General features: G+C 46.0%; 1 protein-coding gene across 1 annotated transcript in view; it reads left to right on the top strand.

Moving 5' to 3' along the window:
• The first annotated feature begins 639 nt into the window (after positions 1 to 639).
• Positions 640 to 19,552, top strand: part of chd7 (chromodomain helicase DNA binding protein 7) — a 67,738-nt gene continuing 48,825 nt past the window's right edge. Inside the window, 3 exon segments of the mRNA XM_054602247.1 lie at positions 640 to 923; positions 16,771 to 18,346; positions 19,092 to 19,399. Of these exon segments, the coding sequence (XP_054458222.1) occupies positions 16,876 to 18,346; positions 19,092 to 19,399 (1,779 nt within the window). The 5' untranslated portion in view covers positions 640 to 923; positions 16,771 to 16,875.

Here is a 19,552-nt window from a genome sequence, read left to right as displayed (position 1 = left end):
AAGAAAGAGGCCTATGCAGACTCATTACAGACCATCACCATCATTCCTCATGGTGGTGATGATCAGCACACAAGCATTCAAATAAAGTTTCCTGTTCCTAAATTGATTGCATTCATGCCATTCACAGTACAAACTTTTAACATAAATAATTACAACCTAGCATTCCAGGAATAAAACAGAATACCTATCTTCCTCTACATGAAAAATAAAAAAAATGATGGCAGAGCTACCCACCTACAAAGGTTAGACCTTAACCCACATTTATGTATTCATTCATTTATGTATTTATCTAAATAATGGGTATGATTTTGAAAACAGTGCTCTTTTCAAATTGGCTTGTATTAGACTCACAAACAGGTTTCCCCACTTCTGTTGTGTTATCATATCTTTCTATTCAAACAATAAACAAATTAAAGGACAAACAATCTAATTTGGAACCACTGTTATTACACCAAACAATAGTCACAGACGCCCTTATTTTGTCATTTATTTTACAATCCACACATTGAGAACTCGCAGAGAGCGTCACACAGGCACGGCAGGGTCAGTGACCGCGCACGCCGCCTGTTTATCTCTAAGAGATTCTCGGGAGCGCGCCCCCCCTGGCCGAGGAAGGTGAGCGAGTGTCTGGAGGGGAGGACTCGGGAGCGCGACCAGCCGAGGGATCGATCGGATTAAACTCGATTTGAGTGAAATTAACACAAAGGAGAGAAGAGCAACGCACACTAGTCGGCGAGGTCGCAGATGCGAGACACGCCGGAGAAACATTTCATGAATAAGAAACTTGAACTTTTTTTTTCTCTGTTTATTTATATTTCAAACGAGGAAAAGGAACCACGGTGGATTTTTTTTTTTGTCCGACCAAGCGGAGATACTAACGAGGAGTTGATTTGATAAAAACCCGAAGTGACCGAGCTTGTTGGGTAAGCTAACAAATGCCCCTTTGAATGAGTGCATTCACATTTAAATCGAGCACAATTCAATACGAATGTGAGAGCTTTAATAGTCAACTGGTTTTGAATTAAAACAGTTTAAATTATCTCTTTAATAGCAAGTTTTCCATACTTTACCCCCCCCAATCGCACACTTTAATCTACCCCTGTTTTTACACCGATGGGCATTTCATTCAGTGCTAACTCGCTGGAAAGCTCATCTTCTTGCCGGCCGGTTTATTTAAATTCTGTTTTATTTCTTTCATTTCAGCAGAAAGTCATTGAAGGTCCATGTAGCTGCCATGCCGACATGCTAACAATAGCAAGTTTAGCCTTGCCACCCGCTGAATCTCACACACACATACATACACACACTCACACACACACACACACAACAGTCCCATAGTTAGTTGAAAAGTGTAAAGAAAACCCCGCAGCACAACACGGATAACCTCACTAATTCTGGGTCTGTCCCCTTGATAACTTGTTGGATTGTATACTATGAAACATTGGGTTTAAAGTGTAAAGTGTTAGCTCTGTTAGCTAATTGTGTTGAAGCTTCTGGGAGACACGAGGTGGCTCGTAGAGGTGAGTCACTGGCCGACTGAACCAGCGGAGCTCTCCGTCACATTCCCTGGGAGAATACCGGGTATATATCACTCAAAAACGCTTCATTTGAGTTAAATTAAATTAGATTACTTGCAAAAGTATGCCTAGTATGTGTGTTTGCATTGAATATGTGTGTTTCCGTCGTGAAAGCACTGTGAAGGCTCCGTAGTTTTATTGGACGGAAGGGACAGAGCCGTGGAAGAGGGGGGGGGTGTGGGGGAGCTGTGAGGCCAGGCGGTCATTCCACATTCAACACTCAAACAACCGTGTGTTTCGCGTTGTTTCTGCCACGTTTTACACCTCCAAAACCCCTTTTAAATATAGATTAAATACTCTCACATACTTCTAAGCTTTGCAATGGAAATTAAAGTGGTTTACTTTGATAAACAGCCGAGATGAGCGAAGCGTTCCTTGGTCCGGAACGACGTGCGAAACACCACTGATAGGCTAATTAGCCGTGCTAGCCGCTGGAGGTTAGCCCAGCTAGGACACACAAGTTCTGCTATGCTAGCCTGCTCTCATCCCTATTGTGTCCGGACTAAAAGCACTTATTACCCCCCCCAAGCTAGCTAGTAACCTGTTATTGTTTGAAGCATAGCTCTGGGCGAGGAAAACGAACTTTCCTCATCTTTCGCTTCACTTTTATTTCATCGAAACACAAAGTAACGTCGCGTCCTTTCCGCGTGGTTTTGTTAATGGAGCTTGTTTGTGATGTGACAATGTATCCGAAGTTTGTTCACCTTCTGCGGCTACACTTGTTACATTGTGTGGACGGGAGTAAACCAAGCTCCAAAAACACCTGCTTGTGTCCGTGTACTTTTTCGCTACACATCTTTACAGGATACACAGACGGCTGCTTTTTGTTTTTTTTTTGTGTTTGTCTTTCTTCACAACGCGACTTTATCCGTGTGTCCTGCCCTCTTTCTCCATTATGCGTTCTGTAATCGGTCAACTTGCATAATGGTCACCCTGCAACTTTGGCTGCTCTATCTCTGGGGGACTACACTACGCGTTATATCCCTAAAACTATATTAATACACAAACCATGGTATTAACTCTCACATAGTGGTTTTCTATTCAGTCTCATTCGTTCAGTGTGCATGTGCTAGTTCGTTATTTCTCCTCCTCCAGCCGGCCACAGCGCCAGGAGCCGCTACCCCCACCACCACCACCTCCTTGTCTGTGAGCCAAGATGGCAGCTAGTCCTGTTTAGCGGGCCACAGAGTGAGAGATAAGAGGCCCCGACCACACACACACACACACACACACACACACACACACACACACACACACACACACACACACACACAACAGATGTTCAGCACTATTTGGGCTCTCTCCCGTTTGTCTCTCTCTTTTTCTTGTGGTTAAAGTTGAGGCACCCCCCTACCCCCCCAGCCACAAGGCTGCTTTGGGTTGTTGGTCTGGACTAAACTCGGGATAGGACACAAAGTTAACCCCCCATGTGGATCTGATCCACATGTAGTGCCATCTCTAATCCCATTTTTATATTTTACCTATATATGTTTCATGTTTGCAGGTTAATGGTAGTTTTCTTCTTGTTAGGAGTGGAGCCTGTTTTTGATTCAAACTCAAGTTGTGTTTCTAGAAGTTGTCTTTGTGACCTTGGGAGTTGATTCTCATGAACATTTCGGTGTAGGCCATGACACATTATTTACAGTCGGAGAGCATGGAGGAAAATTGGGGCAAAATACTGTACATTACATTAGTCATTTAGCAGATGCTTTATCCAAAGCGACTTACAATAACTGTAGGAATTAACATTTAAAGCTACAGGGAGGAAAGTGTCTCACAATCAAAATGTTGCTTAATAGTTAGTGGAGGGATCATTTTAACTTTATTAAGTGCCTGGTTTTTATATCTTGTTAGGCCCATATAGCTGTATAAAGCCAAATCTAGTCCCTCTTTTTAAATCTGTGTGCCCCGTTCCACAAAGCCTAAAATATTCCAGTTTTCGGTTCCAGCGTGTTTGCAACGTCCCCACAAACAGCCAGCTTAATCCCTGCCGCCTCACACTGGGGGCAAGATGTGAGGAAAACCTCCACAAGCAGCCAAGCGACCCACACCCTAACGAAACACAACATTTAGATTTACCAGTTAATTAAGATTTCACAGAATGGCGCAATTCAATTTCCAGTCCTAATATCCATACGCTGGAGCTCCCTCTCCACATGTATGCCCCCATTATACTCTCCCAACACATCCAAACAAACATTTCTAATGCCTATGAAGATTTTAACTGTGCCACGGCCTGGTTCATTCACTCACACTTTTTCGGAAGAAAGAAAGACACTTTGTTTGGAACAGGTGTCCGTCAATGTGTCACTCGTTTTGAATAAGCTGTTCCCTGTTATTTTGACCTATGAATCATAACTGTGATCGGCTCTGGTTATCTGAACGTTTTCACTCGTAATGGGCCACCTTCTATTGACCTTTTAACCAGCTCACACTGTCTTCACAATGGTTCGGGATAGCTCGGAGCAAGGTAGATAAATGTATAAAAGTGCAGTGGGAAATTGGGCCACATGGTGTGAGAGAGAGGACGAGAAGTCAGCAGTGCCCCCATTGGCATGCAGAGAGCACCAGCTCGTGGCTGACAAACACTGATGTTGTTGTGCTCTGTTAGTGAAAATGGCCATTGTTCCCGTCTTTGTCCCTCCCATCTCATTTGACTTTCTTTGCTGCGTGCCATCCACCAACGGCCCTTTCCAATTTCTCTACCCCTTGAGAAGAGTTTAACTCATCAGGTTAATAGTTTTGGAGATCTCTCTTTCTCCCTCATTGCTCTCAAATCTGTCAGAAATTCCCCTTTCACTTGTTAAATTATAATTTCACCACATTTCCATACACCCATTCATATTCAAATCAATCAGCTGAATGTTTTTTTTTTTATTATATGGGTATATCTGAGGAAAAGCTCTGTGGCTGTGATGGGGGCTGCAATTTGTTTTCTCTCGGAGGCTCGGAAGAAGTTTAAATCAGACGACACATTTTCACTTTCAGTGTGACTTGTTGAGCTACTGTAAGCACCCGCTCACATAGTGGATTTACAAATTCAAAGCTATTTGCAGCATTTGGCAGGAAACTTTTTTTTTTATTTCACCCACCTAGTGTGAAGTAAAGTGACTTGACTGGATCTATTAAACACGGCCTAATGTCCTATATACTTGTGTGGGGATAAGGACAGAGTGGTATAGGTCCATGGCTCAGACACCCTTGTTGATGTTGAATTGACTGTGTTTATGAGCCCAGTTATTAGAATAATAGCCTGTCAAAGAGATGGTACCCCATAACACCTTAAAGTGATATTTAACTTAACAGTAGCTCTGGTTGACAAACTGTTAAATCCCACCAAGGAGGGTGGAACTTCCTCTGTGGGTTTGGGGAAACGTACAGAACAACTTCAAACCTCACTTTCATCTCCCATGCTCCACTTTTACAGTTGTCTCAAGTGAACTTCTACAATCTCAACATAGTCCTGTCAGTGTTTTCTCACCACTCTGCCCTCTTCAGCTGATCGGTAGAGCTCTTCAGAGACTGTACTCTACGTGCAATGGTCCTTTAGTGTTTGTATTTTTGAGTTGCAGATGACAGCCGTTCTGTAGCTGAGCATCTACGCACGCCAACTTAGTTTAGGTGCTTTGATACTGAAATTGAGATTTGCTGGCCGATGAATATGTATTGTTATTGATTTTAGTCTTGGTAGGATTAAAGTGTTCTTTGAGCCTTAGGTCTCTTTTCCTGAAATTAAAGGTTAAACACAGAAGCATGGCTAGAAAAGGCTCGGTGAACTTTTCAGGCTATGCCATGACTTGTTCATGCGGTTAGAAAGAAACGGCTGCGAAGCTTATGGGAAAACTCTAAAATGATCGATGGGTAATGCATCTTTATAGATTGCATTATATCTACAAGGTCAATGCAGATTTAACTTTCCTGAAGCCTTTGCAGTCATTTTTCTCGGCCTGACATCTGATTTAAGAGTAATCGCAACAACATGCCCTCACTTTAACCGATGAGAAACTGTATTTCCGAGGTGGGCGACCCTGACTACCAGACTGGCCAGCGTTGGAGCCTGCATGGTGTGTTTGGGTATCTTGAGCCATAAGCAGAGTCGGTGTTTGTCAGGAGTGGCCATTTTGTCTCCCATCATCATGTGTCGCGGATGGCAGACACGAGAAGTGCTGCTTGTTGTTTGTCTCCATCTCTTTTCATCTCGCCCTCCATCGCTCCACCTCCACCCCTCACCCTACCACCCACCCACGGTCCCTCTCCATCCATGCGTGAGCTGCCTCCTCTTCTTTCTGCTCTTCATTCGCTCCCTTTCCATCGCTCTATCTCTCTCCATCTTTGCCTGCCTGTCTGTTTCCTCCCTCACTCCCTCCAGCCCTCATTTCCAGCCAAAAGGTTAGCGGGGGTCTTTAGCACCGTGGTGACATTCAAAACCGAGTGTCATTGCTGTCTCTCTCTCTCTCTCTCTCTCTCTCTCTCTCTCTCTCTCTCTCTCTCTCTCTCACACCCCCACCCCTCCCTCTCACCTGTCTTTCCCTCTGCCTCCTCATCCTCCGCACTAACCCTCCCCCATCCTCCTCCTGCAGCGAGGGCCTTCTGGACCAAGTGCTGTGCCTAGAAGAGAGGCTGGCGTTAATACAGCTCTCAAGTGTTGGTGTGTGGTGTGTGTGTGTGTGTGTGTGTCGCATGTGTGACCGAGGAGACGGCCCGTCAAGTACATCTCTGACCCGCCCGTGTGCTTCTTTTTAATCTCCCCTTGACCTCACGCCGCTTCCCCACCATCCAACCTCACCGTGGCAGGGAAACAAAATCAAGCTAAGGACTCCGAATCGTGTTGCCGACAAAAAATCCGCCGCCGTGGCATCCTACCACCGTTTCTGTCCTCAAATGATTCACGCTGCCGAGGAAAGGTTAAGTGCTGCGTGCTTGTGGACTCAACATCCAGTTAGGAAGATGGAGATGGATGCAAGGTCAGAGAGGAGGGAAGAAACGCAGGAGACCGTGTATGCAATCTCTCCAGTAAACCCTTTTGTTTCACCCCTCCTCTCAGATGACACTGTTGCTCGTCGTGTCCATCATTAGTAGCTAATTTTGGTCGTTATTTCCAGCACCCAAATGACCCAGCCAGATTTTCATCCTGCTGAAAAATCTCACCAAAAAATGTGCCTGAGATGTTGAGCTGGATTCAAACCCACAACAGAAGAGCTTTTGATCCTGCAGAGCACATTGACTCTGGGGAGAAGTTACCCCTCAGCCTCATAGAAAGGACTCCGGAAGTTAATTGGTTGTTAGCAGGCAGGCAGGTGGGGCCGTGGGGGGGGAAGCGGCCAATCTCTGGGGACACGGTCCAGACCTGCCTGTCCCATTGGTCTAAAAGGGCATGTCAATAGCAGTGATTGATTAGGGAGGTGTGGGGGTAGCACGCTGGAGAGCCCGGTCTATATTCGGTGTGGGTGAGCCTTCCTGTTTTCTCTTCACATATTCATCATCAGAACCCTTTCTTTGGAAGCGCACATCTTATTCATATTTTGTGTAAAATCGAAAATCCAGAGCGAGAAACCATAAAAGTACTGAATGTGACGTGGTCGCTCAGAAATGTTTCCAAAGCTTCTTCTTGCTCTGTCTGCACCTGGGATGACACATCTCTCACCAGCCCCCAAAAACCACTGGTGGTTTCTCTTAAAGAGACTCCCAGCTAGTGACGAATCCTGTAGTTTTTCTAAAGTCTAACCTCCTTTTTGAAAGTTTGACTAGAGTTCTGTCGGGGATTCCCCTCCCCCCACCTCTCATAAGCCTGTAACAGTGGCAGTGCACCACTGTGAGAACTCATTTGCATTGCAGAGCAACAGCTTTCCCCCGTTCACCTTCAAAAGTTTGGTTTCTGATCTTCATTAAGGTTAACTGACATGAATCGAATTCAGTGTTGGAACAGTCTCTTGAAATCCAGGGGTATGTGATCTGTTTTAACACCGGTTTGATTTCTCCAGTAGCTGCCAGTGAGGCACGCAGTCTGAGGGGAGAGGCTGTGGTAGTAGACGCTAGTCGGAACCATCGTTGGTTGTCTGAACCTGAAAGGTCGGTATGCGTCGTCTGACGTGGCATTTTTGATGCGAGTTGAACGTAGATCGGACACTAATGTAGCCTCATAACCTTTCTGTGTACGGAGTTAGAGGATATAGACTTTTTTTCTCAGAACCCTTTTCGATCCCCCAGCAGAAAGTGTCTGTACTTGATCTGGGAATACTGGCGTTAAAACCCCAATACAGACGGTGAATGATCAGCAAAAAAAGCATCTGTAGACATCATCTTCATTGGATTAGAAATATAGAATGAGTCCACTGACAGCATGTGTCCATGTAGTGACCTAATGGATGAATGAAGCAGACCAGCGTCTTTTTCTAAAACATTTCACAGCTATTTAAACGCCGATAAATCTCTTCAAGGGGGAAGAACCTCGAGCCAGTCGATGATGTTGGGACTCCCCATGACTTGTCCGGAGTTGAGATGGTTTCAGCCTGCTCTTGTGAGTCAGTTTCTGTAGATCACCTCCTACTGTTTGATTCTCTACAGAGACCCCTCACCTCGTCGCCACCACTACTCCTCGTCTAGGTAGTGTCCTGCTTCAAAAAAGAACGCCTCCTTTTACTGTTTGACATCCAGCGCAGGACAATATGTAAAGACTTTCCTCGCTGCTGAGGCCAAATATAATCCGGTGTGTAGTCTTCCTTCTGACCTTGAGTCTGAGAGGTTCAGGGCCCGACAGCTCCTGGATTGTGTCAACACTGATGGTGCACGGTATCCATAAGGAAGACTCACTTTTTAAACTGTATAGATATCGATGCAGAGAATTCACCGGTGGTGTAAAGATGCATTTAGTCTCCTTTTCCCCCGTTTGCTTCGACATCCTGAATGCCCCGACGATGTCACTCAACTTTAACACTCCCACTCACAGATGCGAGTGGGTTTCAAAGACTAGACCGAGCCGGTTTTAGTGACCCTATAACAGGTTCTTTAGCTTGGTGAGCACACACACACACACACTCTCTCTCTCTCTCTCTCCACTAGCAGGTTCCTTGGCTACCCCCTGTGGCCTACTTCCTCTCTCTCTCTCTCTCTCTCTCTCTCTCTCTCTCTCTCTCTCTCTCTCTCTCCTCTCTCTCTCTCTCTCTCTCTCTCGCCTCTTGTGTCCTCTGGGATCAGACTGGTAGCCGGCCAGTGGTTTTTCCTACCACATGGTAAAGGCAGGGAACAGATTGGATAAACACAGCCCTTTCCTGCTGACCCCCCCTTCCGCCGAAACACACACATACACACAAACCCCCGACATTCACACTGCACGCACACACTGTCCATTAACGAAGCAGCCATGCGTAAAATAACCAGATTTTCTCTAGCTTCACTGCTTCTCTCTTTCTTCTCTTGCTTTCTTGATCTCTCTCCCTCCCATTCCCCCTCTCTTCTTCTTCCTCCTCCTCCTCCTCCTCCTCCCCTCTCTTCCTTCCTTCCTTCCGGGCCACAAATCCCAGCCCCAAACACACGGCCCTGCATCCCCTCACTTGAGCGTAATTACACACACAGCTAGCCAGCTCCAGCGCAGCCGTTCCTCCATTTGGGAACAAAGGTATAAATTATAGTGGCTTAGATCCCGGCGGTAATGGGAGGTGGGTGGGAGCGCACGTGTCCTCCAGAGGAAGAGGGGGAGATCTACTTCAGGTGTCTGGTCGGGGTCCGGGTCTGCGTGAGCGGTCGGTGTAGTTCTCGTTTCTCTGGCTGCATTCTGTTTGTCTGAGCCTGCCTGCCTGTCTCCAGTGGGAGAGAAAAAAAAGCGGTGTTGTTGACATGGCAGAGATTTCCTGTAGTAAAGCCTGGAGGCTACAGACCGTTTAGCTGCCAAACTTTCTACAGCGCAGACAGGACCGCATTGAGCTGCTGTCGGCTGATCTGGCCTCCTCCTCCCTTCACCCTAGACTAAAGCCTCATGCACAGAGTGATTTGTGACCATTTGATCGAGTATGTAACCAGTTAGGACATAATGGCATCGCCAAATGTCCTTATTTAGCAACCGCTTATTGTTAAAGGGAAATCAGTGAGGAAGAGGCCTTTCTTAGCTCTCAGATCTGACTTGAAGAGTGTGGCAATTACATGCAAACTGAAAAAGTACTATAAAGTCTTTGAGCAATGTGCAGAGCAGGAAATGGGAGAGGCGTGTCACGGAGTGATGAGCACCTGCTGGTTTTCAGACCAACTGACGTTTACCCCATGTGATGTCACTCATTAACACACCTTCAGTCAGACTGGAAGAACGGTTGCATCACCTGCTGTAGGGATTGGTAGGAGTGAAAACAAGTAGTTGATATGCCTTTTTTTGAATTGGAATCACTTTCCAGTACTTTGAATATAGATCATATAAAATACATGTGTTAAAATGCCAGTGTTTTCCCTCAGAGTTCCTGTGTGTATGTTAAATGGAGGCCCCTCTCTAACGCCCTACTGCAGATGACTGTGTGGCACCGCCGGCTGTCGGAGAGGCCACTCAGTGATATTCAGTGTTCGCGGCCTCCATAACTGTGGTTTGACAGAGCGCCACAGTCGGTGTGAATTCCTGAGCGTAGCCGCCTGTCAGTGAACTCACCGGGTCTGTTAAAACGGAACGCGTTAGAGCCTCTAGGTGATTACTGCTGGTTTCAGATGAGGCGGAACTGGCAGAGCTGTTAATTATGTTGTTGAAACTCACAGGCTCGCGTGTGTCAGTGAGTCCCCCATTTTCATATTTCTTCCTTTTTAAAAAAAACAAAAAAAAACTGGATGATAAAAATGTCGGCCGCTTTAAGGTCAGAGTCCTGATTCAGCTCCTCAGGTTTTGGTCTGGGACACGGTTTGCACCATTGCAGCAGTACTCTCCACATTATTGCTGTCTATTACAGCTGCAACAACTAGGCCATTAATCAAAATGGAAACCGGTAACTACTTTGAAGATCTATCTGAATCGTTTAAGTCACTTTTCAATCACAAATTCAAATCATTTGATAGGTCCAGATCCTCGTGTCTTTGAATATAGTAAGCAGTGTACTTTTGGACGGTTGGTCGATCAAAACAAGACATTGTCTTTTTACGTTTCTGGTGTTTTTACAAACCAAACAATTCACTTCAGCACATTATTTGCTAATGGAAATAATCTAAGCTGCAACCCTTCAGTGTATTCCTCCAACATTCCATGTTATGACATTTTATTTAGGGTTACATTTGGCACTTAGAACATGGACGAGTTGGCTTAAATGAATCAGTTTCTGGAACCCGTTTTTTACGAGTGCCTTCTCTTACTGTTACATAGGAAGGGATGTCTTTTGTAGAAACACATGTACTGTAACTGAAGTTCTTCATTTCATGACAGCATGAATGATGAATAGAGTTTGAGTAAATGTACAAGCTGTCTGAAAAACCAGATAAGCATCAGTGTGGTGTTGTGAAACCAAACAAGTGAACACAACACTTTCTCTCTGTGGTTTAATATCATAGCTGACCAAAACAACCAGAAGACATTCATGTTTGAGAAGCAGGAACCAGTGACTTTTTAAAAAATTTTTTATTTCTGTTTCAATAAATTATTTAAATGTTGAATCAGTAATCAAAATACTCTCTCGAGTCACTGTCGCTCAACTAATTGATTAATTGACCAATTGTTTCGGCCCTCCTGCAAGTCGTGGTCTCAGTAGACTGTACAAATAGGAAGCAGCATTCAAGCAGTATTTTCCGTGCTGCTGCATCAGACCCGTCCATCAAAACGCCATTTAACTGTTGTTAAGTCTTCATGAGGACGGGCGCTTTGTGTTGTAATAGTTGGATACAAAATGAGATGCCAGCATGAGATGGAGGAGACCTACATTTGGCTTTTTACCATAGGAGTGTGTTTTCTGCATGCTAAATGCACATGATGTTTAGATGTTAACACTGATGTTGCTGCGAGTCTGTTGCTGCCGGTACCAATGAGGAAATGAAATGTGAGCCATAAAGTTCAAGTGAGCGCAGCAGTTTTCTGCTCTATTTCAGAGTTTTGTCCAACTTAGGGAAAAGTCATGAAGGCAGTGAGGGTTCGCTTCCTTATGTTGAAGCTTGTGATGTGAACAGAACCTATTTGATTGGCCTGCACATTTATGTTCCCAGGTGATGGCTGTCAGAGCTGCGCTACTGCAAAAGTCAAAGCCAGAATCTCGCCGGACGCGTCTTGGCTCACCGTCGTCTTTAGCATGGACGTAGTCTCTCTCTCTCTCTCCCTCTCCCCCTCCTCACCACGTGTGTGATGGCAGCGGATGGGGTGGTGTGGGGAGGGGACGTGTAAAAGGCCTCATCCTTTGATGAGATTTGGCGTCCAAAGCGGCACACTGACCGTTCACCTAAATCTCTCTACAGTGACAGCTGGGCCTCAATGCCAAACTGTGCATGTGTGTTCCCGTGTGTGCGTGCTCGGAAGAAGAGATGAGAGCTAGAGGGCGAGCGCTGAAGCGACTGAGGAAGTGGTACAGAACGTTATAGAAACCAAGGGCTGGGAGCAGAAGCCTGGTCTATTCAGTGACTTCTCACTGAGGGTAGATGACGAGCAGCACCACTGGTGTGACGACGAATGAGACCAGAGGAGACGTAAGACGCGTCCGGCTCTGTCCAGGGTGTAGACGGGTTGGAGGCTAACTGGTAAAGGCCAGACAAAATACGAGCAGAGGAAAGACTCTGTGGACTTAAAACTTTAAGCTAAGGCTGTTTATCTGAGGAAAAGCCCCGAGGCTGCTGAACACACACATGCACATTTATTACACACACACACACACACACACACACACACACACACACACACACACACACACACACACACACACACACACACACACACACACACTGTCAGTAGCCAGCAGGTGCTTATACAGCTACATTAATTCTGTATTGTAGAACTCCAGGTCTAATATAGTGTGGTGTGACTCGGTTGACAGGAAATCAGTTGCCTTCGTAGTAACTTGCTGCAAAGGATGTGAAATTACACTCAATTTCTCACTCCTGCAACACATACACACGCACAAGCCACACACAAACACGATCACATGCAAACGCTTTTTTTGTGTGTTTTTTTCCTTCCTGTAGTGATTGAAATGCACGGGAAGTGATGTAACTCAACATCGTTGCTGCTTGCACCAGTGTGATCTAGAAGTGTCGACAGCTCAAGCCCTGCTTTATCTGCTAGTTTCTGTTGGACAGTCTGAAAGAGAATGTTAGAATGATACAGAAAACATATAAATCAGAGTTGAGGGGTTAGTTCAATCCATTTCTTTGGTTGTTGTTAGTCGATTGGACCAAAACACCAATTTTGACATGTTAACTTGAACTCTTGAATGGTTAGGGTTTAAAGTGTTAGGAAGTGTTGTAGTGTCCTGAACACACAGTTTTAACCTGCTACGCTTCTATCTTAATTGTTAGGTATAAATGTGAATATCGTTTACTATGTTGTAGGCTGGAACTAGCACTCAAGTGTAGCTGAGCTAGTGAAGAGCCTCTATAGGTCTGTTTACTCCGTTCCATACAAACTTGTCTGATGGACACAAATCGTATCCAGTATCTATTTTTTTAAAGGGCATTGTAATTCCTGATTTATCATACTGGATCAGGTCAAAAGTGATGGGAGAGATGGACTTGACTTTCTTTTTTTCTATCAGAACTACTTTTGGTGCTGGTCCATTATATTATTAGAGAACATGTGTATTTACAATTTTCAACTTTTGAATTCAGAATCCACTGTGCTTTTATTCCATCTCTGTCATGCAGACGGGTTTCGCTCTACAATCTTGTAGAAAACTTGGGAGCGCTTGATTTGATGCATCAGAATTCAGACGTTAGAATTGGAATGTTTAAAAAAAAGACTGTGCACACATCTTCTAAAGGTCTTAAAGCCCATGCTGTTTATTCACATATCCTGCAATAAATCAATAACGTAAAAGTGATCAAAGTAATTTCTAAATATAGCAGAATAAGTCGATACAGTAATTATTGCGACAGGCCTAGTGTTTTTATTTCTCAGCACACGATGGTTAACTAAATTAATGACTAGAATTTGACTCTTAATTATTATGACAAGCCTATTTGAAGCCGATCACATGCATGCATGGTATCACTGCTCAAAGATGAGTGCACGCGTACCTCGCCTGGTCCCGCCTCTTGCTGAACATCATATAGTAAAGAGTTAAACAGCAGCTGTCTTCCTGTCTTTGTGTTGACGACATTGTTTTATGGTTCAGAGAGATGGAGGAAAGGGTTTGTTAATTACCATTTACACAACAAGAGTGGATGCTCCCATCAGGCATTGTGGAGACAGCAGAGGACTCAAAAGGGCTGGAGGAAGTCTGTTCCACTGTGGTCCTGTGTCATGCTAATGGAGACTGAATGGGTATTCTTTATTGTCCCACAAAGTCCACTATGGACAGTAATGGTGATACATTGGCACAGAAATAGTTTGGTCTTTGTTATTAGGTACCAAAAAGTAGTGTTGTCCCGATGCTGACATTTCTAACTTTGATACAACACCTATGTCTGTTTGATACCATTTAAATGACCACTGGGGAAATTTGACACAACATGGAATGCACTACATTTTAGATATTTATTAAAATATGAATATATCCATGCCCTGACATGACAACGAAAAGCTGGTGGGCAAATCAGCTCCAGCCTTTTTCATCCTGTGGAGTAAAGCTAAAAAAGAAAACATCTGCCTTGTGACAGGAAGCAGTCGGGTTTATGAGGAGGACACCAGCGCTAACCATACTGCCAAACAGAATCTGACAGCTATTGCTGTAATTACAAAGCAACTAATGTTACTGTGAGGTACTGACGGCTCCGTGATGGACTAGCATGCTGTACACTCAAACCCAGCCTGCCACTAACGCGGTGGAAGCCCCTCTAAAAGTGAGCCACAATAACTTAGTTATTAAGGGATTCTTGGGCACGGCAAAATATTTACTAGAAAAGTCCAATTACCAATTTGTGTGCGCTATTTCACGTAATGAACCAGTAAGTGGGTGAGAGAAAATTAGTGGGAGTGAGGAAAGTGAGTGTGGAGGAGGAAATAAATGAGGTGAAGAAGGGGGAGGGGGGGACCGTAGCAGCTTTTGTGTGTTTTTTGCAGTGTGGAAAAGCAACAGGCACACCTCCTCCTGACCCGGTCTCAGATATAAGGCCTACCTACACACACTCATTCATGCATGCTTAGACTCCACCTACCTCCACCTTCTCACTCGTAGATGACTGGGTGTTAAGGCGGCCACCCAAAACTTTGGTTGTTGATTATGTATAAACATGCTCTAGATCAGTTTTAAAGACATTTACATGCAAATATGACAGTAACAAGTAATGGTAAAGTAGGTTTCCTGTCCACATGTTTTGTCTGTCCTTTTACCAAGAGAGATCCACAGGCACACACAGGCTACAAAGGTAGCCCGTGGCTAACTCCCTTGTCGTGGCACATCTGTCGAGACTGACTGACTAGCCAGCTGAATGGCTTGCTGACCGAGAAGCTACTGGCAAACTGGTTTACAGAAAAAGCTCCCTGGCTGTTGGCTGGCTGATTTCTGGCTGGCTGGATGGCAGCTGCTGCTGTTCAAACAAGAGTTGCATCTGCTGGGCCCCTTTTTTGTTCTAACACACACACACACACACACACACACACACACACACACACACACACACACACACACACACACACACACACACACACTCAATGACTCCGAGTGTGTGTTTGAAAAGAAAGAAGTTCTTTTGTTGGCTAGGAAAATTGAGGTGGGGGAGGGGTTGGGGGGCAGCGCTGTGTGTGTGTGTGTGTGTGTGTGTGTTTCAATGGGTGCATGTTTTTTTTGGGGGGTGGTTACAACTGATTAACTTGCTTAACATGCAAATTAATCCAGTGCACCTCTGCTCAGCAGGTAACAAGGCTGCAGATAAATGTTGAAACAATTAGTTTGTATGATGCAAGATCCAGAAAGGGTTGAGTGTTTTGGGGGAAACTATACTAGTGATTTCGTGGCCCATATTGTAGTTTAGATTGAGAAAATATCCTATCCAGGGTTAAATCGTGGTCTAACGACAAATGTACAAACTTTATTCATCTCACATAAAATATGAGATGAAATGATGCAGTCGCGTGTTTTTTTCTAAGATTCTTCTAGGGTTTTTAGCCGGTGGGCTTAAGTTTGAAGTAACCCAGTACTACTAGATACAGCTTTGCTTAATTAGGTGACATAAAGCAATGCCTGACTTCAACCAGGTGGTTTGGCCCGACTTAACTCAACTCACTTATGGTAAAAGTGTTGTTGTTTTGTCAGTCAACGCTCTGGATAGTACCTCCTCAGTGTAGGTGTATAGAAATGGGTCCAGTGAATAACAAATTTTGGTTGCTATTGACGGTAGCTTTATCACGCTATTTCAAAATTGCCTGTTTGTACATGATGTCCGGTGTTCTGAAAGTGACAATTTGCTCTAAACATTTAGTGGTCTGCACGGTTTCAACGTGGCAACTTTTAGTATGAGATCAGCTTGATTGGTTTTAGCCATGACACTCAAGTAGTGTGCTATGGCTACATAGGTGTCCATATATGTTAAAAATGAAAAATGACCAGTTTGTCCCGTCTAACAAATGGGTTTGATATTTAACTCGAGACTCCTTATGTTTGAACCATCGCCTCTTTAGCTGCCAGCTGAGACCTCAGCTAACCTGTATGAAAACACAATGCCATCATTCAAACATCACCAGCAATGTTGTGGCGCTGTGCATGCCAGCATAACTAAAGCAGTGTTTTTCCTCAAACAATATACCAGTGGGAAAACTTGACATGTTGCTATATTTTGATGAGTGCTGTAAAAAAACGATTCTTCCGTCAAATGAATAGTAGTCTGTCTGTTTCAAGTCGTTGGTGGCAGACGTTGTGTAATGAATCTGCCTTTGAACGTGTTTGTAACTTTCTGCAATTGTCCATGTCTGCTCAAAGCGTCATCAAGGAGCTTTTTTAACCACATTTATCACAGTCCAGCTTTCAGAACAGCACTTCATTCAAAGTGTACAGCAGCCTTTTGGTTCTATGCACTAATTCCAATTTTTGTCTTTCTTGCTCCCCTCCCTCTTCTCTGTTCTCTCCTTTATCTTCCCCTCCCTCTGTCCGTCACTCTCCAGGAACCTTAATGAGGACCATGGAGTAGCAAGCTTCAAATTAGCAGTTAGCTGATTAGCTCCTCACTGCACAACACATAACTCCATCTGCGGGCCCCCCATCCAGCCATGGCGGACCCAGGGATGTTGAGCTTATTCGGGGACGATGCAGGGCTGTTCTCAGATGGATTGGATGGTTTAGGGGACTGCTTCCCGCAGCAACCTGCCTCCGCCCAGTCCAACCCTTTAGCCCAGCAGACTAATCCCTCTCTGAACCATGAGCACCAAGGAAACAGAGGCTACCACCAGGGGATGATCCACGGCGCTGGGCCCGGTCCCGGGCAGCCTAAATTGGGGCCAATGTATGACCATGGTCCCTACACAGGCTACGATCAACCTGGTGCCCCCGGAGCACGAATGATGGCCCAGAACGGTCCCAGCCAGGGGCCACCAAACGTAAACACGGCTATGAATGGCATGGCCTCCCACTACCATAATAACCCAGCTAACTCTAGCAACCCCCACCATGGGTACCCGGGTGATGCTGGGGGAGGAGGAGGTGGGGCTGGTGTTTGGGGCCAGCAGCAACAACAGCAGCAGCAGCAGCAGACCAGATCAGCTTATCAGCAGCCTTCGACACAACCAGGGGGCGCCCCAAACCAGATGGGAGCCTACCAGATGTCTCAAGGCAACTATGGTGCGATTCAAGGCCCACCTACACCCGGTGCAGCTCGCATGAACCAACACTACCCTTCGCAGAGCCTGGTACCCCCTCCTGCGCAGGACCCATCTCACTACCTGGGACATGTTGGAATGGGTGGGGCTCAGATGAGAAACCCCCAGCCCCAGCCACAACCCCAGGGTTATCCCAACATGGGCCACACACCCCGATACCCACACTCTCCCTCCCGACAGCCTCCACAACCCCACCAGCACCAACAGGGCATGGGAGGGTTTGGGGGTGCCCAGTACCCTGGCTATCAGGCTCAGTATGGAGCCATGGGACCTGGGATGGGCCAGACTGCCAATGCGAATGTCAATGCTAACACAAGCCAGAGCTTAGGACCAGGGCAGCTCGGTCAGAGGTTTAACCAGGGATCAGCCCCAGCGGCTGGGCAACAGGGGCAGCGATACCCCCCTGGACCATCGCACCAACCCCAGCCCCATCCGAACCATTCTGCCCCAATGCAGCAGCAACAGGCAGGGCAGCAGGGCCAGCCTATGCACCCCCAACACCCCCAGAGTCTTCCCCAGACCCAAAACCAGCCGCAATCCCACCTTGCCCCCCCAGCTCAGGGAACTTACCCCTCCCCGTCTTCCATGTCCCCCATGCGGGTTTTGGGAACCCCAACACCTCCTCCCCAGCAAGGCAGACCCCCAAGCGCAGGGTTAGCCGGAGCCCCGGAGGTTGCAGGGTACACGGCCCTGCAGTCTCAACCCAATGCTATGGCCCAGAGAACTCCCCAAATCCCTCTTTCTGCCCCACACCCCCAACACCAGCAGCCCCTCAACATGCCCCCCAGTTCAGGGCCGATGTATCCAGGCATGGGGCCGCAGCGTGGTCCACAAATGGGGCCAAACAGGCCTCAGCTACAGCAAGGTAAGCACAGGACCGTTGATGCTGTCCCAAGTTGCATCGTCATTGTTCTCACTTTTGGTTGCTTGATTGGCTTCCATTCAATTCATTTACTTTCACTATACACATTTAAAAAAAGAGTGAGAGTACAACACAGAGGTGTTAGAGTTACTATTAGGGTATTGTTTTTACCCTGCCAGATGTTCATAGCAGTTGAAATACCAACAGAGTATAATTGAAAACATAACACCAATTTGAAGAAGAAAAAGCTTTAATTGTCTTGAATGGCGCACACTCCCTAGACATGTCAATGGTCAGACCACAGCGCGATGCAGCATCTCTAGGGTTGTAGTGGATCTTCTTCTGCTACACACTGCAGAGGTTGTACCAGCAACCCTCCAGAATGCAGTAGAACTAGGGTAACACCCTAGCTTTTGTTATTATTCTTGATTAATTTCACATTTAGTTTTCGATTATGCGTTTCAATGCTTAAAAAAAGCATTCTAAACCTCTTTTGTTTTACTTACTAGAAACTGATTTAGTGCAGCCAGCTAGTGTGTCTATTACTTTTTCATATTCTGCAAACAGAATATAGAATTTGATGGTTTTGTTGATTCAAACACCGACACAGAAAAAGAAAAGGGAACTATTGGCTTGTTTTAATGTTCTGGTGATGGACAGGTGGTAAATAAAACACATTGTTGTTGATCATCATGTATCCACACAGTCAGTGCTGATGCCGCGTTCCTCTCCCCGTCTCTACTCCCAGGGCCTCTTGAAGCTCCAGTCAGCCAGGGGGGAGACCAGCGTCTGCTCCAGGCCCCCCGCAGTGGGCAGCCCCTGCAGCCAACTCCAATGGGTTTCCAGGGTCCGGCGGTGGGCCAGCACGGAGTCCCGGCCCCAAACCAGGGCCTGGCACCATCTGCCCAGAGCACTCCGGCGCAGCACGCACACATGCCGCACCACCTGCAGAGCACGCCTACTCCCCCTAACCAGGCCTCCCACCCCTGGGCGCCTCCCGCCTCCCATCCGCTGTCCTCACCCCCTCTCACCCCACAGAAAGTGCCTCACGTACAGGTGAGTCTCCCGTCAAACAAACACTTTGATGTGGTAGCAGTGCAGTGTGTGTGTGTGTGCGTGTGAGAAAGATCAAGACCGTGCATTTGTTTTCATGTGTGGGTGGATTTCATGTGAGTGTTTATTTTTCAAGTGGGTGGGGGAATGTGTGTT

Source organism: Anoplopoma fimbria, chromosome 8, assembly GCF_027596085.1.
Source record: "Anoplopoma fimbria isolate UVic2021 breed Golden Eagle Sablefish chromosome 8, Afim_UVic_2022, whole genome shotgun sequence".
NCBI lineage: Eukaryota > Metazoa > Chordata > Actinopteri > Perciformes > Anoplopomatidae > Anoplopoma > Anoplopoma fimbria.
The sequence above is the reverse complement of the archived record's forward strand: the minus strand, read 5'-3'. Positions and strand labels throughout refer to the sequence as shown.